Raw genomic sequence first — 26,674 nt, 5'->3', positions numbered from 1 at the left:
CTTATTGAATTAGGCGCGTATTAATGAGAAAACACAATGGCATACGTTACAGTTTTTTTGTTTTTTTTTTCAAGAAGCGAGAGATAATCACTAGAATAAAGAGCCTGGCGAACACGTGAAACTTATAAACTGGGGTTGAAAACATCAAAGTGATCCAGAAAGCGTCAACAAGAAGTGGAATAAGGAGTACAAAAATTATCACAAATACAATCAGCCATAAAACTAGGGATCTGTGAAATTCGGGAGTAAAATATAAAGCGAACACGACCGATGAACGGGAATCGATGTAACGGATCATTGTCAAGTCGAGAAAAACCTCCGACACCCAATTTCATCGAAAAATAAAAAGAAACAGCTGAATACATTCGACAACACTCTGTGACCAGGATGATTGTGAAATTCATCATTAGACTTGCGTAAACGTAAGAATATTTGAGGAATCTTACACAGTGAAGAATAAAAATGTAATCGACTTTCGTGAAAGAAGAAATACGTGATAGGAAATTGAAGCTCATCGATTATTAATAAGTAATAAAATACTATGTAAAATACAAAATTAGCAGTGATAAAACTACGGTCACTGACGACATCAATTTTATACCGAGAATTCTCAGAGTAAATATATTATTCGACTGAAGACTTAATATTTCTTGGTGTACGTGTGAATAAAAATGCTTCGTTGCCACAAATTAAAAAATAAACTAGTACGATACGTAGAACAAATATTTTTGTAAACTGCCGATAAATTTCATAAAGACTCACCGTAACATCCTTCACTTACTAAACACTCCGCGATTTATTTCACTACGCGTCGAACGCAGACTTAAAAATGCCACGCCTGCTCTCAGAACCAAAGAGTATCAAGTGACCGCACAAAATGCGCAGTCAAACTTGAAAGTTTGGTTAGGTATGCAAAGACGCAGTTGATTGATCTGTCGAGAAAAACCTTAAATATCTAGGACTTGATGCAAAATTCTGTAGAAACCCGATCCGCATCTGCGTCTTTTTGAATCTGACACATTGTGATGAGGATTGTTGTTCTCAGATGCGAATCAAGTCCGGGAGGGAAAATTATGCACGAATTATTGTGTGGCGTGACGGTCGGCGGTCCTCTTCGACGCGAAGTCTTCGAGCTCAGCTTCTCTCCTCATCTAGCGTACCACGGAATGCGATAGATGGTCCAGAGTCGCGTTTTGCCCATTCAGACAATCACAGAGATATATTTATTGATTTATATAATAATTTGAATGACGACTAAAAAAAACGTTCAATCTTGTTAGAATTTAGAAACTTAAAAACGGTCCACAGACTATTTTTACAGAGTATTTTGTGTGCTTCAGGTTGCAAATCTCGGTGATTGTTTGACGCTGTGGATTACAAAAGTCAATAATATCACGGTGCACATCGCGGCCTTTCTACCCTTGTCTGATTCCCAACGGAACCACCCAATGGAAATATGAGACCTTACACGCACACGCATAAATTTCGCGACGAAACCCAAAACGTCCACCTGCCTGCCCGGTTACCTATATTCGATCTAATCGATTCTCCATTCTTTCCAACACACATCATTCTTCATCATTTGCGCCGTGGTCACTATGACTTACTTTTTTGTTGGTTTATACCTGAAAGGAGCAAAATGTTTTTGTGCCATAGTCAGCCAGCTGTTATTTTAAAAAGAGTGATATTCAATAAATGATAATAGCAAATTTTAGTAGAAGTGATATTAGTCGCGGATCGTCATGTATTATTTTAGTGATTGCTGGTAGACTATCGATACATCAACCTTTCGTAAATTGGGTTAGAAACAGCCTGTATACTAATCGGCATTTTTCTAAGCAAGCTAAGCTTGCAGCTCATGGCTAATTGCCAACTGTTAAAAACTTGAGAATCATTGAAGATCTAATATGCAATTTCATTACGGTACATTATACCAGACTGTGAAACTTCATCGATTAAACAACCGTGTGAATACGATTAAACAATCGCTGGAATATGTTTAAACTTTAGGTAAATCCAACGCTTTAACGACGTCATTGGTAAATTGAAACATACATTATAACAACGGTATACATAAATACAATTCGTTCTCGCGAATACCGCATAAGCGATGATCACCTGTCGCGATGCTCATTTCACTTTCAGCAACGTGCAAAATTTACAACTTTAAAGTAAGCTATGATGAAAGAAGTTTCAAAAAACAAATTATTTGACTGAAAGTCAAGCACCGTTGCGAGCGCGAATGAGCCTATACATACAACTAAAAAATCGAAGATTGTTGTAACAATTGTTACCGCCACGCCACGTTACAAAGCAGTCCCAGGGAAATACCAGTAACCTAAACACATGCAAACTCACCAAAGTTGCCAAGTAATCGGGAAGTTACTCGGATGTTGCTGCTTAAGTCTGAAAAAAACAAAAACGGAAAATCAAATTACTTTCAGAAAATGGTGCCGATGTGTACAGTGTGGATTTCCAGTAGTCAAATTATCGATTACTGTTACACGAGGACAAAAATTCGATTTCAAATGTACCACCTTGAATAATCAAAGAATTATTAAATCAAGTATTCTTACCTCATCCACGTTGCTCCACACTTCACATCTCAGATTGAATGGTGAAGCACAACACTTTTCACACTGCAATATAAGAATATAACAGAATATTACTCACACAATACATACGTAGATCAGATTTCATGTCACTACGGAATGTCTGTGTCAAAACAATTTTTTTTTTTTACATAATTTGAGTGATTTTGAACGGATTGATAAATGAACTTCAAAATTCAATGACAGCATGACTACCAAATAAGCAATAGTATTCAATAAATGCTTCAAGGAAGTAAGCAGAATTCGATATCGATCAAAATTGAATGCTCGAATCATCCATGGTTGAAAACGATATGGGAATTTAAAATCATATCGATTACGTACCTTTCACTTTTATTTTCTGTAGTGATCGATTCAATTTTCGCTTTGTTCTGAGGCGTTAATGATCTCGGGTTACTTAATTTAGATCATTAATAAATTCAGCCAATATTGCTGCAATATAGTTCGTGCCTGTAATCAGGTAAGAAACGATGAAATTTTATTAGTATTTCATCTTCAAATCCAATATACACAACATTGAAATTTTAGTTAATTTGTTTCTGTGAGGAAACAGGTGAAAAACCACAATATTTAATTCGTATATGCAGTATTCAACTCACGCATGATTTTAGACGTCACATTATCCTGTTATATTTTGCCAATTTTAAAAAATAATCTTGAATGTTTAACAGTTGTTGTTCTTCTGTCATAAATTGATCTGTTTAGCTACCGCATAATGTTTTATAAAATTTATTGGCAGTGTTTTTCAATGCAGAAGATCATCAACGCCGATCAAAGTTGTTGCAGTTCATTTCTGTAATTGAATGAAATATAATATTTGTTAGTAATGTAACTTCATCAAAATCGATGTACGCAGCATTCACGATTCAAGATTTACCAAGATTTCGCAAATATTCGTAATTATATCAATTTTGTAAATATTAGATGTACAGTATAATTTTAATTACGAGACCCAAGAGACTGGGAAGTTCGAACCACTTGAAATTTCAGAGCCGGCAACACAGTGATAGATTAATCTTTGATATACGGTAATAAAATAGGATGTATCGAAATAAATAATTAGAGTATCGAGCCCCAAGAAGAAATTTGAAAAACGACAAAATCACTGATTACAAATTCGACTTTTCGAACTGACAAAACAATAAAAAAGCATGCCAATAATAAAACTACGCATTTTCCAAAAATAAACAAAAAAAACAGCAGTATAACAAGAAGAAACGAGCTCACTAAAGCTAACACAATTCATTGGCGTCGTTTCGACGTATAGAACTCGCTTCGAATGTTTTCAGGTTGCACTCATTTCACCAATTCTTTTTTCTTGGGGCTGCACTTCTGCCATTCGTGTATTATTCACTGATGACTTTGGTGGGAATAAACCGATCGTATTACACAACAAATCCTAAACAACGCGATCTGAACTCGGCAATGACGCCGAGCGTGAATCTGGTCCGACAGCTCGAAAGCGACTGACAACAGCAGCTGCTACTTTTCAACACTCGAGCACGCACATACCTTTTGAATATTATAAATAACGGTTATACAGTATCGAAGGGTTTATATTTGTTGTTTACGTCGCACGATTCGTACTAGGAACAACTTCACACGCAATCTGAGAAGAATAATGTCAAAAAGGTCAACAGCTACATGAAAACAATTGAAAGTCGAATGGACAATCATGCATATGTCGTGTTGTACCGATCGTATATCACGTTTCGTATACAAAATAATAGCGACAAATGAAAATGGAACGTCCTAAAGTGAATAATATACTCAACACATAATTTCTCTGTGAATACACCTACCGAAAATATTAACGAATTTAATCTCTACTGCAAGTACGTGCCCGTCGATCTCGTGATCGTCATTTGTTCAGCATTGAAAAAAAACCAGTCACACATATACCGCAAGAAAACGAACCTCACCATGGCACCTAACTGTTTATTTGACGATCACTTACCAAGGCAAAAACCGCAGACCAGGTTTGATTACAAACAACCGTTAAATTAAGCACAAATTCGTATAAATTTGGGACCTAGGACGCGCAACCCCAGGACGTTCGAACTTGTCGGCGTCCCAGAATTCTGTGAGGCAGCGCTGCAGCAGCGACGCCTGCGTCAAAAGTGAGAACCGACGCGAAGCTAGTTTGAAAATGTAATTTTATTGCTCTGCACTTACCGACCCGTTTCACGGGATCCCAATGTTAAATCGAGTCAGCATAGCAGATTACTGCAATTTTCCACAGCCCTTAACCGCTGAGCGAAGTCAGCTTCGTTCAACAGTAAATGACAAATGGAGTAAATATAGATGGGTTACCGACATTCATTTTACAACGAAAACTAGTTCGAAAAACCTTTATTGTTTTTGAGAGCGTTAGTGGTTCACGGAGATCATGAATAATCATGAATCTGGTCCAGCATCAGAGACGACGGTTGCAAAGGCAAATTTTTACTTCCGGAGCGAATAATTTAACCGGTTCATCGCTAACTATGCAATAAAATCCAGATTTGATTGAGCACTAAGGGGCCCAAAAAAACCCTTGCCGATGTCCTTGAAAGAATCGCGTTAAGTGAGACGATATAAATAGTTTGAGGTTAGAACCTAACCTGACTCTAACCTGCGTATGAAGTATAGGCCGATAAAACAAAACGTGAAATATGTTGTCAGAAGTTGACGTCTTCATCAGTAACTACACTCTGGTCGATCCTGAGATTTACCAACTTTGGGTGGACGGGTATTCTTGTAAGTCTCATTGTAAGCGATGCGAGAAGTCAACCATCGTCTTACCAAATATATGCATGAATCAATGCCGTCAATGGCGTGATTATTTTTATGAACTTTTATTGCAGCCAGCGAAGCTGTCAATACTCTAAGCCAGAGGGGTATTTGCCAGCAAACAAATGCCCCGATCGAACTTGTCGCCTCAGATGTCCTAGACCATTATCGAACCTATAGTCTCCTCGAAAGGCTTCTGCAAATGCCTCCGCAACTGGCTAGCGAACAATTGGCTTTTCAAATCGAACCACAAACGAGTCAAATGCTAATAGAAATGTTGGTAAAAGGGATCATTATTCTTAGGCAGTTATCATTCCTACACACTAGGCAAAAAGTTTCAATCGTTCAATTTCAATCACATATATTTCTCGATAGAATTCAAGTTACTTATATGTCACCAGGTATTACGAGTTCGATGACGCAGTCGTACGTGATTTTGTGGGGAAGAAGTTGTCAGCCAAACATCGCAAAGAGCTTGACGAAGTGGCGGAGAAAACTGGTGTATCGTTAAAAAGTTGTCGACGCCAATTTGACAATGTTAAACGAGTGCTAAAAGTCATCGAAGACTTGCCAGGATCCTTAGTCACCAATATAAAACAGTGTTTTCTTCTACCTGATGAATTAGCAAAGTAAAGTTTAATCATCTAAAGTCTGATTAATGTTGCATGAGAACAAAATTCACTCAAATAATTGCAATCTCACACAAAGTTTCTACGCAACCAGTCTTTCTGTGAAAAAATTGCTCAAAAATCTGAATCTTATCAAAATTCGAATATCTGTACGCTTAAACGCCATTAATTTGTTATTTAACTTGAACAAAATTTTGGGAAGATTCGGAATAGTTTTGACGCCATCAAACCCTGGATATCAATTGACAATGTAATCTAAGCAATTATGTTTCTATTTAATCAGGCGATATGCCGCGGTCGTCTTCATAGCTTGCATGCGATTTGAAATGAACAAAAAGAAACTACAGTATCTGACGTTTCCTGACCTCTTTCATTGCGCGAATACAATGATGAGTCTCTGGACCTATCGTTACACAGGATCAGAATACTTCGACACCGATTTGGACAGAGAATTTTTACTTGATTTACCAGAGTGTCGCGTATTGTTGGAAAACGAGAAGCATCACAAGCAGTAAGCGCATTATTTTGAAAACAGAATGAACGTAATTGCGAAATCATAACGTAAGCTTAGAATCGTTTTCTTTTCACGCATTTTACAGCCTGGTGTGCATCAAACTGAAACCAACTTTACTGGAGCGTTCATATCAGGAATTGGATATGAACTTTCGATTATATTCACGCGCGATAATTGGAATAGCGTGCAATCTCCACAGGAGCAGAGAGCTGCGATCTTTCTTCTCAGACCTGGTCGAAAGGTGTTTGGAACCATGGCGACAGGTTAACTGGTCACATAGCGATCTACGCAACTTTCTTAGCACTTATACACAATGTGCTCTCGACATGGACGTACTAAGGTATGTAACACAAATTGTTTTCGACTGTATTTAGAATCCCGTTCAAAACTCTGTGTTCCAAAATAAAAAAAAAAAAAAAACAATCAAATAGGCATTTGATCGCAAAGTATAGCTGAATGAAAAATCCGTTCGATTAATGTAATTCAAAATTGACTCTAATTTCTCTTCAACAGGGAAGCAGACTTGAAAAACGCGTTCGACAGGTACATGAAAGTAGTAACGAGTTGCGTGCTAAGAATGTATCATCAGTGAAAATTACACAACTGTGTTGAAAAATAATTCTGGAATTGACGGTATAATGTAGGACAGTACTTAACAAGGCTCGATTATAACTTATATTGAATATAATAAATTAATAGAATAATGAAAATACGATGTCGAATCCTCTATATATATCACAATTCATTTATTCGTACTTATTCATTCATTTATTTATTCACTTTTATTTCACATAATAAATAATAATTGATAATCAATTAACGGTCAAACACGGGATCGCTGTATCTTCAATTCCTGAACAAGTTAAACCAGTTCCACGGCGAGAAGAGAAGTAATGGCAATAGAAGCTCTAAGCATATCGATCGTTCGTCCGTCAAATGATACTATAAATGAACATAAATACCATCGGTATTGATAAAATTTTACTAATCGTCTCGTTCGTTCCCTAAACTATTATCTATCATCTACAGAAAAAATAGTACTAATAATAATAACAACAACAATAGTAATAATGAAACCTGAGACAATTGACGTAAGCTTTCAGTACCCAAATACTCAATGTTTAGACATTTCTCGCAAGTATGAAGTTGTGAATTTACGGTTTATGTACATACGCTATTATTGTAATGAGTAATTTTTTTCAGAATCGAATTTTTAGCATTTTTTTCTATCCTTGAAGTTACTTTTTGCGCTTCTGTTTACTTGTTCTTTACATTTTCTATCTCTTGATCACACAAGTTGCAATCAAAGACATTTGGAAGAAAATCTGAAAAACTCAAATCGTTCCTTCCGTAATAATACACAGCTATCGACATACCTATGATTATTATGTATTAATACATGCAGTCGCAAGTATGCATAAATTGTAATGAGCTACATTTTTCGAAAGAAAATCAAGCGTATACCGGAAAAATTACGTATGCATCGGTGTTCGAAATGAGAAAAAAAAACTGTGTTCTTTCTGCTTTTTTTTTCAATTTCACTTTATAGCTATATAGGTGTGTATATGTACATGTACAATATCTACTGTACTACTAGCGTTCGTTACAATATTAAATCGTTGTCAGCTGAACAGATTGAAAATTTCGGTTCCATTAGTCAGCTACCGTTGACGGTAAGAATTTTATTCGTAACGGTATCAACAAAAATGGCGATAATAGTAATCAGCGTTTTTCCATTTGTACGTATATCTTTCTTATCTTCAAATATCTTCATCCTCATTTCACTTGCATAAGAATCAAATCCTCAGCCTTAAAGACCAGCTTATAAGGAAAATGGTGACGTAGAAAAATGTTCTGCACGTTTCATACGCCACCGCGAGTGTAACGAGTTGCTACAATTTTCTCTTTTTTTTACTGTTTCTGACCACCTCAAGTTTTACTTTGTACTTGATCTCGAAGCGGTTATTAATTACATCTTAGTACGCGTATTGGTGTAATTTCCTTTGTAATCTCAATATTCAACGCGCTCTTTCACGAGATACCGTGAGGTTAAGGGAGAGCGGGGAGGGAGGCGAGGAATGGGAGCAGAGGGATGCATTCGCGAGAAGGACGAGGTCTGCGAAAGGAATTGATAAATAGGTAACTAGGGGGTCTAAAGTGTCGCTACGATGTTACTGCGCCACGCCAAGTATTTTCTTCACTGTGTTAACTACATCGGGTGTTTGTGGCAGCGACGCAGCCTCCAGAGACTTGGTGTAAGGCAGGGGACAGTCGACAGACGCTAGTCGAACGACAGGCGCGTCCAAATGGTAAAACGCCTCGCCTAAAAATTGTCCATTATCATTAAGAGAATTAGGAGCGTCAGAGAAAACTCCTTGCAACAAATGCCCAACGATGATACTCACTCTCCATAATTCTGGCTGCAACTTCAGCCCCGATACCGCAATGAGGCCATCCTTGTTCAACGGTGATCAAATGATGAGTCTTTGTAACCGACTGTATGATCGTGTTTATATCCAACGGCCTGAGCGATCTCAGATTTATAACTTCGGCCTCTATTCCTTGACCGGCAAGCTCGTTGGCTCCTTCAAGAGCGTTTTGAACGGCCATGGAATGCGCGACTATCGTAACGTGGTTTCCAGTCCGTTCGATCTTGGCCTTGCCGATCGGCAGTACAAAGTCTTTGGACAAAGCCTCGTCTGACATCGGATACTGGACTCCGTAGAGCAGCTCGTTTTCCAGAACAACGACTGGGTCAGGATCCCGAATTGCTGCCTTTAACAACCCTTTCGCATCTTCGCTGTTGTACGGAGATACGACCTTCAGACCTGGACAATGACTGTACCAAGCTCCGTAGCACTGAGAATGCTGTGCAGCGACACCAGCCGCGGCACCATTCGGGCCTCTGAACACCATTGGGATGTTTATCATTCCAGCAGACATGTAGAATGTTTTTGCCGCGGAATTGATGACGTGGTCTATCGCTTGCATGGAGAAATTGAAGGTCATAAATTCACAAATCGGTCGAAGCCCGGCCTGCAAAATGACGAAGGATTAGTCTCGGCAGTTTTTTGAGATCAGACTGTACTGCTCGCGGTGGTTTTAAGTCAATTTTTACCATCGCAGCTCCTACGGCCACCCCGGCAAATCCAATTTCCGTAATCGGTGTATCGATGACTCGTTTGTCGCCGTACTTCTTCCACAGCCCCCTAGAGACCTTGTACGCTCCGTCGTACATCGCCACTTCTTCACCCAATAAAAATACTCTCTCGTCTCTCTCCATCTCTTCGTCCAGCGCAGAGTTCAGCGCGTCTCTTACGGTCATCTACAAAACCCGAATTTCAGAACTACCGGAAATCGGATAGGTGAACCGGACTAAAAATTGGAAGAACCAGGAAGCTGTGCGAAATGAAAGCGAGGAGGGAAAAGGAGGAATTCAATTTGTATTTTTAGAGATGATTTATTGATTCTTTTTTATTTTTTTTTTCGACAAGTTTTAGTACAGATTTGTTGTTCGAGGTAAAAATATGAATTAAAGCAGGAAGAAATGCTGAAAAAACTTCTTCGAGGTTGAAGATTTCAAAATGAGCAGACATTGATTATTTCTAACTTAAAAAGCTTTTTTTTTTTTAAATATGACTGCATTTCAGAATACATAAGTATAAGTAATTTAATCGAAATGCTATTTATGCTGGGAATTAATTCTCCAAATTTCGATCAAATACGACAAATGGTTGCAAAATTTTCGCAGAAAAGATGGCAAAATGTGGGTTATTTTGAAAAAGTGGTATTTCCTTATGCTTAAAGTTCGACACAGCATAGGAATTTAAAAAAAAATAAACAAATAAGTAATCACATGTAAAGGAATATTATAGGACTTTTAAAAACGGCAAAAGGTTAGATTCGAAAACTTAAAAGTCTACAATGCATTATCAGTCAGTCAATTTCCATTCAGTATTCAATGCGGATGTTTGGTAAAATAAAAAAAAAAAATCAACGTGAACTGCAACATCCCTGTTTTTCTGTACGAAAAATCGATCCTAATATGTCCAAGCATTCGAATTTTGTTTCCGGACGTTTATGACGTCATTGAGCATGATGTATACGTAACTTCCGTAATTTTAAAACTATTTTCGAAATCTTAAAGCGTGAACGTTAATACCCTATAAAATGGAAATAGGATCGGTTAAACGCGGCATGAAATTGGAAAAAATACACTCCTGTTGTTTAAAAATAAAAAATAAAAAGACAAAAATAAAACCGTTAGAATTTATTCTTCCTAAAATTACGTAAAAATAGGTAAATCACGCGAGCGAGACTATTTTTAAATTCCTGTGAAAACCGATCGATTTACTAAAGTAACGTCTCGTGCCCCGTCGGCCTTGAATCTCGAGGATCTCGAATAAGAATAAAACCCCATGCCAATTGCGTAACGGAGAATATCAAGTAAAAATGAAAACGAAATGAAAAAAATGCATAGTCGATGCAAATCGACTGACCTCTATTGACCTTCAAATAGCATCCATCTGTTAATATGTGTAGTATAGAAATACTGTAACAGTGTTCTTAATTCTAATCCTACTTCACTCTTAAGAATGAAAGAAAAAAAAGAAAAAAAAAAAACCAAGCCATTTCGACCCAGTAGCGTAATGAATTGAGCGTAATTCCCATGAATGAATCGATTCGCGAATTAGATTGGTGTAGCAGAAGATGTAGCAGTAAGCCTAGCAGGTTATGTCAGAATTTTGAACGTGGCTTATTTGCGGCTTACCTGCTGTGCCGCGGCCCATTTTGATGTTGAAAATGAGCGCCTGGCAATTCCCCGTACAGCCGACTGTAAATAAGAAAAATATCTATACAATATTCGTCGCTAATTTGATAAATAAATCGGAAATAATATTTGGCAGGTTTTATTACCGTGAGCATGGCGTTAGCAAGAGATAGACAAAGAGGGAGTGCGTCGGAGAGTGAGATGGAAAATGAGTTACTGACGATTCCTAGCCAAGAGACGGACCCGCTACGATATTTAATCGTCGATTGGCCGCCGCGGAGACGCTCGACTAATCAAGTCTGATTTGAATATGAATTTTTAGTTATGTATCCCCGTAAGTTGTCGGGTCAGAAAGTGAGATGAAAGAGTCAAGGACGTCGAAAAGCAGACAACCAATTTTGTGTCGCGATGACGTTCGACGCTTAGGGCGCGGATTTGCCTCAATCGTCTCTGATTCGTCAATTTTTGCGACTCATTACGCGCCCGCCAATCAACGCTCGACGCTCGACGCGCGCATTTCGAATTCGCGCTACTAAGCCATCCGCGAGATTCGGCGTAACGTTACGATATTACGTGCGAACGAGGCTCTCAACCAGTTGCGAAATGCTTCGATTTTTCTTCGGTCAAACGACGTACGCTGCATATCAGTCCGCAACTAATTTCCGAGGGCAAACTTTACTCTGAAAAATACTATACTTTAGCCGATATTTCGAATTTCTGTCATATGTAACGCGTTTATTTATAGGTATATACATATAATCTGCGCTCAATGTCAGTGTAACTGATCATCTTTGGACCACTTTCGATCTCACGCTACTAGTTGGCGAACTATAATAATTCAGAATCTACCGTCACAGATGGCACCAGCCTCGTAAATTTCGTTAACATTCAATTTTAAAGGGCAAAAAAATCTGAATAAATTGTGGGCTTTAATCCAGATATGTTTAAATTTTTTTCAAAAATATAGACCAAAAAATAAGAGAGATCAAACATTGTGACTGAGTATTTCAATGGGTATTAATCGGCGGAGGAAATACAAATATTAAAGTCTGGATTGTGCGTGTTAGAAAATATTGACATTAAAATGCATTTTTATAATATTTATTTACATAAATTCAACACTCTCTGACATATGTATTATATTACGAACTTTCTCAAGTACTCCAAATTTTCATCTAACAAAATATTACTCGACTATCATAGTAGATTAACTATATGTATAATCCATTATCAATTATACGCGTATTGTATCATTATTATCATTATCGGTATGATTTAAATATATAACGAGAGAATTAGCGCGATGCGTCAATAGATTGAATAAATTAATTGCGATTTGTATAATAATTAATCAGCGATATACTTTATATAACTAGCTATAATATGTATGTTTACATGCGTTGTGCACAACGTCGTATATGTATATAATAAAGACAAGGAATTAAGTAAAAGCGGAGAAAAATTGAATTTTTTTTAATCATTATCATCATTAATATATATATATACGTATTTTTTTTTCATTCCTTTATTTAATCACGTTTTATTAGCATTTTTTTGTTAAATTTTTTTTTTTTTTTTTATTTCCAGCGCTTGGACTGATTTTCATTAACGATAGAGAGAACAACAGTTGATAGACGAAGTTAAATAGAATTAGGATAGAACATTAGTTATGTAAATTGTAAATTACCCCTAACCTAGTCCTCTGCGGCAGCGTACCTTTTTTTATTCGATCTAGGTATCATAACCACGCGGTATTTTCTTCTTTAATATAGATATAATAGCTGTATATAAGTTGCACGAACGCGATTATTATTATTATTTTTATTATTATCATCACTGGATACGCAATCGAAATGTATTATTCAGAGTCAACTATACATGCCGAAAGGTTGAAGAACTTTCATTGGGTCAATTAAATTGCGAGTACAACATAATCCTGACGACGACACATTGTTACGGTACTGCTTTCGGCCGCTTTTAATTAAATTTTTTATTCAACCCACTATAAGAGTTTTCAACGCAATTCTTCATCTACGCAATATACTCTGTGATAATTATCTAAATGTAGAATATAATTATAAGATTAATATAATATAACAAATTATTGTTATCATTGTTATTTTCCTTTTTACTAATCGTTAACGGTCATCGTGTGGTGTAATTATGATATAATATGATAACGTAACGAGAAATTAAATACAATATAGTATAACGCTTTTATAATAAATAATAATTGTTAATCATAATATATAATATATATATATATATTATGTTTTATTTAGTTTTTAATCATCTTTTTGGTAATAGATTATTACTTAATATGATTTCTTTGCTGCTTATTCCCTCACTTTTATTATTTACGTTCTGGTTTATTCAAGCCCGAAGAAAGGCGAGCGTTCATCCATCGCCACCTACAGTCATTGCCAAAAGTGGATGTCGGAAGATTTTTCATTTATTTTCGTGTTATACTTTTCATTTTAATTCTGTCTTCAGCCTCCAGCTCTATCCAAACCTTCAAACGAAACGATTCGATAACAATAATAATAACAATGAGCAATACTTGCAATACACACAACTCGAGTATATGTGCATATTTCGGTAGAATATTGATATCAATTCCCATGTATTTATATCATAAATGAAATAGAGAATCGTATGTACGAAGCTTGATACTTCCGAAAGACCCGTAGAGTAAATGTAATGAAATATCGAAGAATAAATGGAATTTTCCTTTATACTTTTTAAGTTATATTTTTAACTCCGCTTTCCTTCTCTCGCCTCATTCTAGAATGAACAGTCAATGAACTTTTTTCAACACACTATTTTCACTGATCAGTTCAATATCGTGTTTATAGGAGTTGAATGTTGTAAGATTGTAGGGTAATTACTGAGTAGCGAATAAGAAGATATCATCATTTCTCTTTGCCTTTCTTACTACAGGTAAAGTATTTAGTTATTTAGATGATATTTAGTTTATACAGATTATTTACGGCGAAATTCGAACAAAATTCGCTAGGATTCCTCGTATCAGATTTAAATTCATTAACTCGTACCTATGTATACATGTATGTGTATGTATATCATTAAAGTGATAAACTATTATTCATGCGTGTACGTATTTCTGTACATTTATGTCTATGCGTATTAGACCATCTAATTTGAAATCAATCGAATTTCAATCCGTAAGTTCCGCAAGGGAATGCAGGTGATAATCACTTCGCTCGATCGTTAAAAATAAACTCTAAAAAAATGAGACGGTAAAAATATTCACCTATATTACATGTGAATGTGTGCATGTGCGTGTGTGCATGTGAATGTATGTGTGTGAATTTATTGTAGTAAACGAACTGTATTCGTACTTATGTAATGCGATAATCAATAATATTACAATCTATGTAAATTCGTGTACTATGCGGTAAGTATAAGTATGTATATCGTATCGATAATAATTCTTTGACTTGTTTTTGTTTTCTTTTTCTTCTTCATTATTCGAACAGATATTTGTGTTGTATATGATAGCGATGTAAATCAATTAACGTTAAATAATTATACATGACTACGCAATACCGTAATCTATTTTATTACTAATTTATATATCTATATATCATATTTTACTTTGCTTCATCGTCATTTCATTCGATATAATATACTTCCGGGGAATTATTTCATCGCGCCTCGTTGTAGCTAGGCCCTAATTTTTCCCAATTAGGTATGTAACATATTATTTTATAATTTATCGTTGGCGACGGCTGTGAATGTATAATGTTAATGACTGCAATAGATCGTCACTTAAAATTCACCTGCAGTTCTGATTTTCGACGATATTTATAAATGAAACAATAACGGGACAATTATTTACACGTAATATTCATTATTCTATGTGTGGATTTTTAGTAATTACTTTTATCGGTATGTTTGAGGATTATTACCGTTGTGACAAGTTGACGAAAGAAAGAAAGTAAACTGTCCACACGTCAAGCCTGAATAAAATTGCACATTATTCGATTAAATGAGAATTCAATGAATTTCGCGTTAAATCCGCTAATCTGCATAATAATCCAAACTCTAAATTATATCGATAATCATAATATATAAGACGTTACAACGCTAAAAAGTTTCGATAGAACTATTTATAGTATATTATAAATAATAATCTACGAACCTATTTAGGTATAATAATTTATGCGTATATGTATTTTAGTATCTTTTTTCCTCTCTTATTCGTTCTACTTGACTCCTTGTTTAATAAACTAGCAATTAGTTTTTATCAACGAAATTCCGGTATTAAAAACCAAAATCGGGAAACAATGCCGATCGAATGATCGACCGAGGCGTAGGTTTAAGGTGTGCACAAGTAGGTGCCGTATTATCGGAGTGTGTATGTCGTGTCGATCGGCGCTAATGTGTGTACCTAAATACCTAGGCAGCTAAAACCAGCTGCTCGCACCGCCAAATTTCGTGGAGAGGCCTCCGATGCCCTTGCCAAACATGCTCCCAACTTTACCGACAACGTTCGACGTCACGTTGGTTATGTTTGACACGTAATTGGCGTCATCTCCGGCCACGGTCTCTACCACGGTCACCTTAGCTTTCGGTCTGTCGGTATCGTCGTCGTTTCCGTTTTCCGAAAATCCTCTGCAATAACACGTTTGACGTACGCTGTGAGAATGTTGACACAAGAACTGCGTCGAGTACTTAAACAATTCAGACCTCATTCTCGCCTGCGACAATAATGCGACACCTGGCGGTCGCCCCGCGAAACATGCGACTTTTCTTTAAATTCTTTCATTCTAGGTATCGTTAAAAACTCACTCTTCGTTCTGAGCGGACATGGTTAAGGCACAAGTTGCTTCCTCGGTTTGCATTCGCTGAAATATAGTTTGATATGTCTTTGAGTTCAGTTTGTCCTCCATTACTCCCTGCAACTCAAAGTCGGAGTATATTTTTTTAACAATATGAGCTAGACACGTGCACTGGTACAAATGTAGACTATGGTCAAGCCTTTCCGACAGCCAATTGCACAGCATCTGAATTTGCGCGGTGTACCATTGCTGAAATAAACATTATGCTGGTTAAGATGTTTCTCTCAATTTTTGTGTCTTAGAATTGGGAAGCATTTTCTTAAAACAATTTTCGTCATATTGTTTTAAAAGTTCGAGCAATTACCATAAAAAAAAAAAATAAAAAAATATTCATCATTTATTCATGAAGCATGATCTATTTGATTGGTTATACTTCACTCTACGATTTGCTATCACAGCGGCAAAAACGAGTATTATGTAATTTACATTCAATGTAACCCCATTAAATTGTGCTCGGTATGAAAAAAATTCTCGTACAATTCAATGGTTGTTGATGCGATTAATTTATTTCTCGGTGAAAACTTCTAGTGTGAAATCGATTTACCTCGAAGAAGATGAGTATCCAAAGTTCGTCTATGACTTTGCTTCGAATTTGATCCATGCAATTTCTAGTGAAATTCACATAAGCCTGACCATTTTCTTTCCCGCTACCGGATACCTTCTGGGGAGTCAAATTTTACGCGTTATTGATTACACACAAGGAAGAGGAAGCCGTGTAAACAGATCAATAAGACATCTTTGAATGCGCGGTGGATGTCAGACGTGATTTTTCGATTTTTTTTTTTTGGTCATTATGCTAATATAGGAAAATCATTACCGCCAGGCTCAGAATCGAACCAATCAACGATCCTTCATCGTACCGTGACAGTTTGGATAACGTTGCTTCTAATACTGAAACTAGTTTATTAATCATTCCTTGATTCATACCGGCTGACGTCTTCTCGATAAGATCGTCTATTTTCGTGTGATATTGATGCTAGAAATAGAGAAACGATTATTCAAAGGTCGACCGTTATTGCGGCGAGTACCTGAAACAAGGAAGCATGCATAAAAGGAGCCTTGAGATCACCATGCAGTCGCGAGTGAAGAAAAAAAAACCGGTTTCAAGAGGGCTTGGAATTTTCGTTCGCGTCAACAGCTGCAGGCAACTTGGCTTGAAGAATTGCAGTAAAAAGAAAGAAGACAAAAATGTACAAACTTGCTTGCTTTGACTCATACCCATTTACGACCACGAACCAAATTATCCGATTCACCGAACTCAGGCATTAAGAAATCCTGTATCTTGTTTACTCGGTTGAGTTTCTTTTATCAAGGAAGAGATTATTTTTGAATCTCGAGAAAAGTGCAAGAGCATTACGCGTACTATGCAACGGAGGTATCGTCGAGGACAAGTTCAGGCACGTTACCAGTGATCAATGACTCTTCGTTAATTCCGCAACTCACCACGTCAACGCCATCGACAGCACACAGTTTAAAGCTCTGATTTTTGGCATCTAAAATAACGTTAACCATGGCGCACATTTCGGATGGTATTATGTAATCGGTTGATATAAAAGTGACGCTTTTCTTAAGCCACTGTTGAAAAGCGTTGTCCGTTCTCTGTATACACGATTCGATCATGTCGCAAGCCATCAGTTTCAAACGCTGTTCCAAATGCTGTCTAAACTCTGCTTCCGGCCAATGAAGCCCGCGAATAAATGACTGGAGAGCGTCGAGCTTCCAAAAGAGATCCTCCGATGTTGCGCAACCGTTTCCCTTAACCTCCCAACGCTCCTTCTCAAAGCCTTTGTGTATCGATTGAGCTATCGAGGTCTCCATCAAATCAACGTATCGTACAACCAGCGGGGCGAACGTGTCCCTCAGATGCTGATGAAACTTTCCATTCTTCAGATTGTCTGCGCGTTAATCAGTGTTTTCAAACAATATTATACGATGTCATTGTCATTTTCTTTTCGCTACGCGATAACAATCCCGGTGTTCAGTAATTTTCATCATCATCTGAACACCGTGTTAACGTAATTAAAAACTGACGCCTACAATCGTTCATACCTGAACAATCGTGATATCAATTAACTCACCGTCGGTCCTGAGATAATCGTTGAGTACCTGGAAGAGCGGGAAGCTGTGCCAGGTGTCGGGCGGCTGTTCGCTCAGCACTTTTTCCATATCGACGGCGAACAGGGACCAGAAGATCTCGGCGTGGTCGACCATGATTTCACTAAACCAGGCAAACGCCTGCGGTGCGGTGTAGTGGGAGCAAAATGTGAAAATATTGGACAGCACACATTTACGGAGGGCAATTTATGTCATCGTCATTCGCTTGAATCCCAGAACGGTGGGGTCGCCGTCCTGAGATGCTACAGGACCCTCGAGTTATCCCTTTCTTTCAAACCGCAGCAGGTGTAACAACATATATGCCACATATCGGTATCGTAGCTGAGGATCATGAACCATAGAAACGCAATAAAGACGCATGGTTTTGGGACCCTTACCAAGTCCGTCCCAATCCTCGAGAGTCCTGAACAACACATGTATGTACACGATATTGAGGAAGATGGATAGATAGATAGATAGATAGAGAGAGAGAGAGAAAATAGTAGAATAGAATGAAAAGGAGAAGAAAAAGAAAACGAACACCGATTGACATTGAGATTCTAAAAACCTAACTAATACCTCCGAATAATGTTCTTGATTTTGCTGCAACAAGTCGACGCAGAGATTGGCAAGGTGTATCAGATCCTCGAGTTTCTTCCCCGGAGATACGCAGACCTCGCCGCTAAGGTCATCCTCTATTTTAGCCTCCGCCGACAGCCGTGTGTAATTTACCAAGGCTGCCGTGTTCAGACATGACCTTATCATCTCACGAACTTCCTCGGGGGGTACGGGCGTCACGATGTCCTTCATAAGGACTCGTTCCAACAACGAAAGCGTTGCTTTCAGCGCCCCTTCCGGTCTCCCGAACGGAAAGCTAAACCTGTGCAATCAACGCGGATAAATGAGAATCAGCCGAGAAGAGAAAGGAGTGGAAGAAGAAGAAGAAAAAGAAGAAAATTTGATCGAAGAAAGAGAGAGAGAGAGAGAGAGAGAGAACGACGTGCCTGAAATTAGTGATTTGTTTTTCCAGCAAGAGTCTGAGCCGTTCCTTCACTTCCTGAAATTTATTTTTCTCCTCTTGAGTTATGGAGCCAACGCCGTCGGGACGATTGCCGTAAACGTGACTCGCGCAGAATGCGAAACTGTAGTGAATCAGCGTTGGGTCTATCATTATGCCTTGTTCAGCTCTGTCCAACAGATCGCTCAGGTAACAGAGATGTCGAAAACATCCCCGGACTCCGTACCTGCGGTGCAGATAAGGGGAGAGAAAAAGCAAACGCAAAGGTAAAACCGAAGAAGGTACGGAAGCAAAAGAAAGATTTTCAGATGATCCTAACAAAGCTCGACAATCACAACTCGACCGTTACACATCAATATTCCAATATTCATATTATGCATATATATATATATATATATATACATACATATATATATATATGTATATGAATATACATATATACCTAGCGCAATATTCGTCCAGTACGAAAACTTGCCCAGGTGAAAACCATCCGAGCGAACTGTAAGGATCGTTCAGTCTGTAATCGAGGGTCAGGTTCTGTAACATTTTGAAAAGTATGGCGTGTTCGAATTTGCACGGATCCGCGCTGATGAAATCCTCCATTCCGTGTTTTCGCGCTCTGTCAGCGTCTCCTTGGATTTTACTTATCGTTGAGTTTTTATCGGCGACGGAAACCGGCGGTGTAGGTTTGTGCGATTGTCCCGTCGCTCGGTACATCGCCATTACCCATAAATGGCACTCGTTCTCATCGTCCGAAGCATACACTATGTTATCTCCCTCCCGAACGGCGTTGAAGAAGTATCTGTCAGAGTTCAAAGAGAGCAGAATTTAAATGCAAGTATCGTTTTGTCGGAGGAACGTCACGGAATAACCGCAGGCGGCAAAGAACGAAGTGCTCTGTGATTTTTTTTCTCCGAATCAATTACCTTCCGCCTTCGAGATCCATGCCGACCATCAAGTTAGCAGAAGCGGCCTCGATATAGTCCACTGTATAGCCATCGAGTTGCATCATTTCCGAAGGCTCGCTTTTCTTTTCTTTGTACGAGCACATCGCAAATGTGTACTGCGAGACCTGGACCAACACGTAGTACCGCTTCTTCCATTTTTTCCAAACCGACTTTCCCAGCGCATAAAGATATCCGCAGTGTTTCATGTTCAGCGGTTTATCCATCCGGCATGCGATCTTTATACGAAGATCCTGATCGGGATTATTCTTCGGCACCGTCATGCGATGCCACTCGGGCACTTTGCAGGACAACGGCGTTGGTCGTATTATCACCTTGCCCAATTCCTTGTCCTCGAGAGCAAGCATGCCAGGATTTTCCGTGTACAATCTTACTTTGACAACTGGAAGTGGATGTGTCGTTGAAAAGTCACCCTGAGTGTCCCACCTGCGGTGATAATATGATCGCGGTATGAGAATGCCGATGGGAAGTGATGAGAAGATGTAACAACATCGCATATTCTCGAAATGAGACTCACATGGGCTTCGAAGCTTCGGCTTGATCTGTTTGCAACTTCTCGCCACTTTCAACTTCCATCGTACAGTATACTATTCTATTTGGCGCAAGGCTCTTGAGACCTTTGACTTCCATCACGATTACTTCCAATTGGAAAGTCAACACGACATCCATCTTTGTCAGCTGGGGGTCGGAGTCGGCGGAGTCGCCCTCCAGCTTAACGAGAGAACCCTGACTGCGGCAGCGGGAGCGCTCACCACGATGGTTGTAGCGCTTCAGCTTCTGCAGCCCATATTTGCTGTCTATCGAACCCTTGGAGACCGGTAAGGACTCCAAATTTGCCATTAGCAGGTTGATAGACGACTTGAGTTCCTCGATGTAGAGCGACTCCATCTCTTTCAAGAGAAACCGCGGCATTAGCTTCCGGTCCTTCAACGACAAACGACACCCAGTCAAACAACACACTTTTCAACCTACACGCATGGCTTTCCTTTCTTTCTTTCTAAACGAAAAATCTCCCCTCACCTTCTCCATTTCGTTAACCTTCTGCACGCGACCGTCCAGCTCCCTCCTGATGGCGGCAGCCTGTTCGTCGGCTGAGTCCAACAGGAGGGCGTTGAACAGAAGCTGATGCTCGAACTTTTTAATCCCAAGAATCTGTTGGAACATGTCGTACAGTTGTTCCTTAGATAGTATCAACTCGGAGTTTAACGATTGCTGTTGCATTCTCGACGGCCGTTTCGAGTCCTCGTCACCCGTTCCTTTGAATATACAATCGAACTTGACCATCCAAGAGGTAAGGACGGTTTCCTTGCTCAAACCATCGATTTCCGGAAGGGATCGAACACGCTTCTCAATGTTCTTCCTAAACACCTCGCGGAAGTCGTACTGAGAGCAAGCACCGCTCTGCACCATACGGACTACCCTCTCGGATCTCAGAAATACGTCGTAGTAACTCTTCACCGCGTTGTGAAACGCCTCGTCGGCCATTATCTGAGTTTCGCCCTTCAGAAAACTCTGTTGTAAATTTAAAAAAATAAATTACCTATCAACAATTGTATCCCAAGATTAAGTCGAAATATGCCGATGGAATACAAAAAAAGAAAAAGAAACTTCCTAATAACAAGTAAAAGGAAACAAGACTTAATTTATAGAAATCCACGGTCGAACGATCACGAACGGATATTGCGGAAATCATCCAAAAAAAAAACAATCTATACGCTCAGTTAGATTCAATTTGCACCGGATACCAACAGAGTGAAGGTTACATGTGTCAAACGTAAGATCGAGCGTGAAAGGCTTCGGGAAATTACTTAACATACTTGAAAGGCTTCTCGTGACACTGATATTGAAAATACGGTGAATCTTAACAAAGAAAGACACCTCAAGGTAGTGTTTAGATCCGTGTCTCCGCCTCCACGGCAAAACCATCAAACGCCAAATATATCTACAGATATATTGTTCGCGGTGTTGTTTGCTGTTTCAATAAAACACAGAAACTTCCAAGTATCAAGAAAGATCCATAGTTATTTAGGATGGCAAATTGAACTCGTTCCTTCATGCCTCACAATCAGACAAATCAATTACCAAGTCTGCGAAACGTGAATACCTCCAGTCGATGAAATTTGATGTCACATGTGATGTTAATGAACATGTAATTTATGCTGATTAGTGAAGATTAAATAAAGCCTGACGAAATTACTTGAAAGCGAGCACCCAAGGTGTCTAATTGCTGTTTAGTAATCTTCATCTGTCTCCGCGTCATGTCAGTGGGTTGCTTGGCGTTGAAAGGATAAGCGATGCACCTCGAGATAAAGACGTACAGCTGTATTCTCGTCTTGCGTTCCTCTTCCTCGCGCTCCAATTTTTCCTACATGAGAGAAATGGTGAACGACGGTACGTGAACTATCACGTTTTAAACAACACGTAGGTGCAACAGTCCATCAAACGTCATACTTTTATTCCGTTAAAAGGATTAAAAAGGTCAATTCTACACCGCCTGGTATATGTTCGAAAAGAAATTATGAAGGATCATGCTACCGCAGTACAAGTTATCCGTAGCAAGGATCGCGATACGTGAGTTTAAAAAGTTATCATAATTCATTTCAAGCGGCGGTCTTCTCATAACTATTCATGAACCAGTAACACCGGTGTTCTCGATAAAGCCGCAAATATACGAGTGTGTAAATTCAGTATGGCGATAATTCACGAGCGAGTCGTGCACTACATGATACGACTAACAATATCCCGGGTGAAACAAACGTGGAATCATCACAGTGTCTTCTAAAATATGCAGCTTGTCATCATTAGACATTGTGCAACTGTGCATCTCGACGTGCAGGACGAAAGGAACTTTGTACTACCGAATTGCCAATGAATTTTGGAAGACCAAGGTCCATAAATAGATGAGAGAACAAGAGAATGTCCGTCAACGAGGAATTTTCAGTATGATCAAATATGGCTATTGCATCATGTCAGACTGCAGTACAAAACCTACACGCTATACAAAAACTGGAACAAAAATGGCTACCATGCGAAAAGACCTTTCCATGTCCACTCGTTTATCTACGGACATTGTATAAGACACATCCGCACAAGGTAGTCCAACCTCGAGTCCACCTGGACTTACTTGTAATTCGGCCTCGGTTTTTTCGCTAGCGATAGACGGTGAAGGGCTCGTCGGTCTGGGTGAGGATCGGGCGTAGTTGATCGCGTCCTGAGCAGCGCCCATCGAGGGTGACAAAGAGTTCCGAGCACTTGACAAATTGGGCACATCGAGGCCAGCGGCGACGGCCTCCTGCTGAGCGGCCAGCGCCGGTGAACCCATGGAGCCTCTTCCATGGGGACCATGAACACTGCCGCCGTGAGTCCCCAAGGAACTCACGTGACCCCCGACATGGTTGGCACCTCCGACGGAACCAAGGCTACTTCCGGTCGGTCCGACGGACCCGCCACCCCCGCCACCACCAGGGTGAGAATGATGGTGGTGGGAGCCGTGGGAGCCGTGCGAACTACCGTCTCCCCCGCGATGGTGGTTCTGATCCTCGTCTGTCTCCTCCTCGGAGGAGCTCGGATCTATCATGGTGCCGACGCCAAGGCCGTCGGGGTCCTCGAGTTCTGGTCTGCCGTTGCCGTAGCCGTGTTCGAATATCCACTATCCGAACTTTCCCCTCGGCTATACAGCTCGCTGTTCCTGTCCTGCGGATCGAACAATCTCAATTTTAGCTCCAACCTATCGCATTGTTATTCCCCCGATACTCTTGTTCGGAAATAGATTTTTCATAGGTCTGTATATTATGTACGTAGGGAGAGAAAGTACATTAGAAGAGATATAATTTCATGTATCTTGACTCGCGACACTACCGAGACCCCTGATTTCCATACGCGATTCTTGTTTACCGGTATGATTGAATCCAGCTACCAGCATATTTTTTTTTCAAGTTACTAGGTCATTGCCGTTCACTATCGCTCGTTTCAACCACTTGAAATATCGTTAGCTTAACGGGACAGTTTCGCATTACGTAATTATACGTATCGTTACCGCAATTAGACGAAGAATTTGTAAGCCTGGTTTTCTGTCATGTATTCGTTATTTTCGAATAAACAAAAACTAATTTGTCACTGGATATTGCTCTTGTCAATGTAAGAATTTTTAATCATTCCTACGAACCATTCCTGCGCCAAATCTGTAGTAGATACTCCAAGAAAGATAGAAAAGAGACGAGGAAAACGGATAAGTGGAATAAAGTAACAATCGAAATAAGACGTAGGATTATCCCGAAACGATTGCTTTGTTTCAGTGGAAATAAAGTCACCGTACATTTATTGGCGTACCGTGAATAAAGTCGGACTGTTTATAGTTACGGGTAACGAAGCCTTACTGTATATAGAACGATCCTATTAATCGAGTCTTCCTGTCGAATCAATTGAGCAGAACCTTGAGCTATTCATTTTAATCACTGTAAAAGAGTACCAGAAGTTCTTTTTCCCATTTTATCCGAGAGTACTAAACCGCCGTAATAAAGATGAACGTGAAGGGTTGTTTTTGAAGGTGACCTTGAAGCGAAACCAAATTAGTTTCACGACCACGAAGCGCAGAGAAAAATCGAAACCGCCTCCCCGAGTAATTCAGCTTTTGCGGTTTTTTGACAAGTACAAAAAAGGACAACTGTAGCTATTTCAATACGCGTCAGCTGTATCCGGAAGGTTAGGAGCTCGAAGATCATAATAAAGTATTTCGTCCTTGAATCATTCAACTTTTTACTAACAAAACACGGAAAGGCAGGTCGGAATAAAAGCTACTAGCATAGTGATGAGTTGAAAAACAGAAAGCTAATGACGCTCTTCAAGGAACAAAAGAGAACGACGAAAGAAAACGTAACGAAAACTTTTTAGAGGCAATGCGTAGAATTGATGAGTACCCGGTACTCAATGACACAGGCAGCGAATTCAAACGGAATGTCGATCCCCTCGATGAAAGTTGAAAGAGGCGAAAAAAAAGTAAATAACGAAGGATTGAACTGGTATAAGGTTTTTGGTGTCAGCGGGGTGGGATCGATTACTTTCGACGAATCGGTTACAACGTTCCCGACAACCCTCAACAATTCCAAAATAGAAATTCTCACTTCAAAATAATTTTGAGGGATGAATTTGCCGTTTTACTTGTTAATTGTACCTGGGAATTCGGAGGTCTAATAACAAGATCAGATTATGTTGTGTGACCCTTGGAGAAGTCAAATAGCTGGTGAACATGTTCTTATTATAGAATTATTATAGATTATCGAATCTCGTGTCTACCGGAGATTAAACGAGCCTTAAGCATGTACATATTGGCAGTTCGTATCCTAAACACATCCAAGATTAGCTAAACTTACGTCACGAAAAAAATTGATTCACGTTTTACCGGTTGAATATATATTGGTAGGGATAAAAAACAAAAAGTAAATAAAAAAAAATGTCACCGATTGGGAATAGGGGGCAAAAGTGAAAAGTTTAATTTGAAATTACACAATTTTTGTCTCTCGTGACTAAAATCTATGTAAATAATTATTTGTAAATACCATGTAATTAGAATTTTACTAAATAATCACGTAGTTAACATGCATCGTTAAGTCGTTGCCAGCATTTATGGAAAGTCACATTAATCACGTTGGAGATATCCGTCTCTCGTTCGAGTAGAATAGCAAATGCTCAACTGTGAGCTTAATGGCAAATCCATTTTTTCAAGGCACAGGTGATAGGAACGCACAGAGCCTTGAACGAGGGTAGAGAGATTCAAATCTACGAAGCTATTACAGGATGGGGGAGAAAAGATCACCGTTACGTTAAAATTACGGGTCACAATAGCCGTAATATATCAAGAATTATCCACCTTATAAAATTTGAAATAAATACAAAATGTGTAGAATAGTAGAGATATAGTTTCAATACCAGGGATATCCGCGCGTTCGACGATTTCAAAATCGCAGTCCGCTATCCTCCTCCTGCGCTTCGGTGGGCAATGATGATGATCAATTGTAAATCACTCCAACAACGATCGGGGCGTTAGAATGGAAAAGAAAGAAGGAAAAAAATAGTTTGACGTTATAAACGAAGAATCAACGAACTAACTGCGAGCCAACGAGCTCGCGTGGAGAACACAGTGCAAACATATTGATTGTTAGACTGTCGTAGTGCGCTTCGCTCCCTCTGTATATTGGGAACGGAGTTAAACTCAAGATCCACACGCTGACGCGCGCACAATCGCTAACCTAGAAATGAAAATTTCACCCGACAGGGTGCGCGCCTGCCTTTCGGTTGACGGTTTGAAAAAAGACCGGAGCGCGAAACGGGATATAAAAATGAATTCCACGTTATCGCCGAAAATTTCGTGGGCGCAAAATCGGTCCATAAAATGACAAGTCTTAGTTTTTCATAAAATATCTCAACCCAGCCTCGAAAAC

General features: G+C 39.1%; 3 protein-coding genes across 5 annotated transcripts; 1 reads left to right on the top strand and 2 right to left on the bottom strand.

The window, feature by feature from the left end:
- The first annotated feature begins 4,945 nt into the window (after positions 1 to 4,945).
- On the top strand, positions 4,946 to 7,983 carry LOC124182401 (acidic fibroblast growth factor intracellular-binding protein). Its single transcript, XM_046569628.1, has 6 exons — positions 4,946 to 5,351; positions 5,459 to 5,660; positions 5,786 to 6,013; positions 6,297 to 6,524; positions 6,613 to 6,867; positions 7,041 to 7,983. The coding sequence occupies exons 1-6, from the start codon at positions 5,267 to 5,269 to the stop codon at positions 7,117 to 7,119; spliced, it is 1,077 nt and encodes a 358-aa protein (XP_046425584.1). The 5' UTR covers positions 4,946 to 5,266; the 3' UTR covers positions 7,120 to 7,983.
- On the bottom strand, positions 7,250 to 11,673 carry LOC124182402 (pyruvate dehydrogenase E1 component subunit beta, mitochondrial). The gene is made up of 5 exons (XM_046569630.1): positions 11,445 to 11,673; positions 11,299 to 11,361; positions 9,646 to 9,852; positions 8,933 to 9,563; positions 7,250 to 8,850 (listed from the first exon to the last, which is right to left on the bottom strand). Exons 1-5 carry the CDS (start codon positions 11,451 to 11,453, stop codon positions 8,699 to 8,701), a joined length of 1,062 nt encoding a protein of 353 aa, XP_046425586.1. The 5' UTR covers positions 11,454 to 11,673; the 3' UTR covers positions 7,250 to 8,698.
- Positions 11,674 to 12,835: 1,162 nt separating this feature from the next.
- LOC124182391 (calcium-dependent secretion activator) lies at positions 12,836 to 26,403 on the bottom strand. Of its 3 annotated transcripts, none has more exons than XM_046569593.1 (15): positions 26,163 to 26,403; positions 23,362 to 23,930; positions 22,435 to 22,602; positions 21,258 to 21,749; positions 20,755 to 21,161; positions 20,199 to 20,663; positions 19,715 to 20,074; positions 19,259 to 19,498; positions 18,831 to 19,134; positions 18,239 to 18,395; positions 17,604 to 18,055; positions 16,978 to 17,136; positions 16,705 to 16,821; positions 16,111 to 16,349; positions 12,836 to 15,933 (listed from the first exon to the last, which is right to left on the bottom strand). In XM_046569593.1, exons 2-15 carry the CDS (start codon positions 23,812 to 23,814, stop codon positions 15,726 to 15,728), a joined length of 4,221 nt encoding a protein of 1,406 aa, XP_046425549.1. In that variant the 5' UTR covers positions 23,815 to 23,930; positions 26,163 to 26,403; the 3' UTR covers positions 12,836 to 15,725. The 3 variants fall into 3 exon arrangements, with proteins under 3 accessions (XP_046425549.1, XP_046425551.1, XP_046425550.1); XM_046569595.1 differs by having other exon boundaries at positions 18,834 to 19,134; XM_046569594.1 differs by lacking the exon at positions 26,163 to 26,403 and adding an exon at positions 25,793 to 25,907.
- Positions 26,404 to 26,674: the final 271 nt, after the last annotated feature.

Source organism: Neodiprion fabricii, chromosome 5 (assembly GCF_021155785.1).
Source record: "Neodiprion fabricii isolate iyNeoFabr1 chromosome 5, iyNeoFabr1.1, whole genome shotgun sequence".
Lineage (NCBI taxonomy): Eukaryota > Metazoa > Arthropoda > Insecta > Hymenoptera > Diprionidae > Neodiprion > Neodiprion fabricii.
Note: the sequence above shows the minus strand (reverse complement) of the source record. Positions and strands in the feature narration are given on the sequence as shown.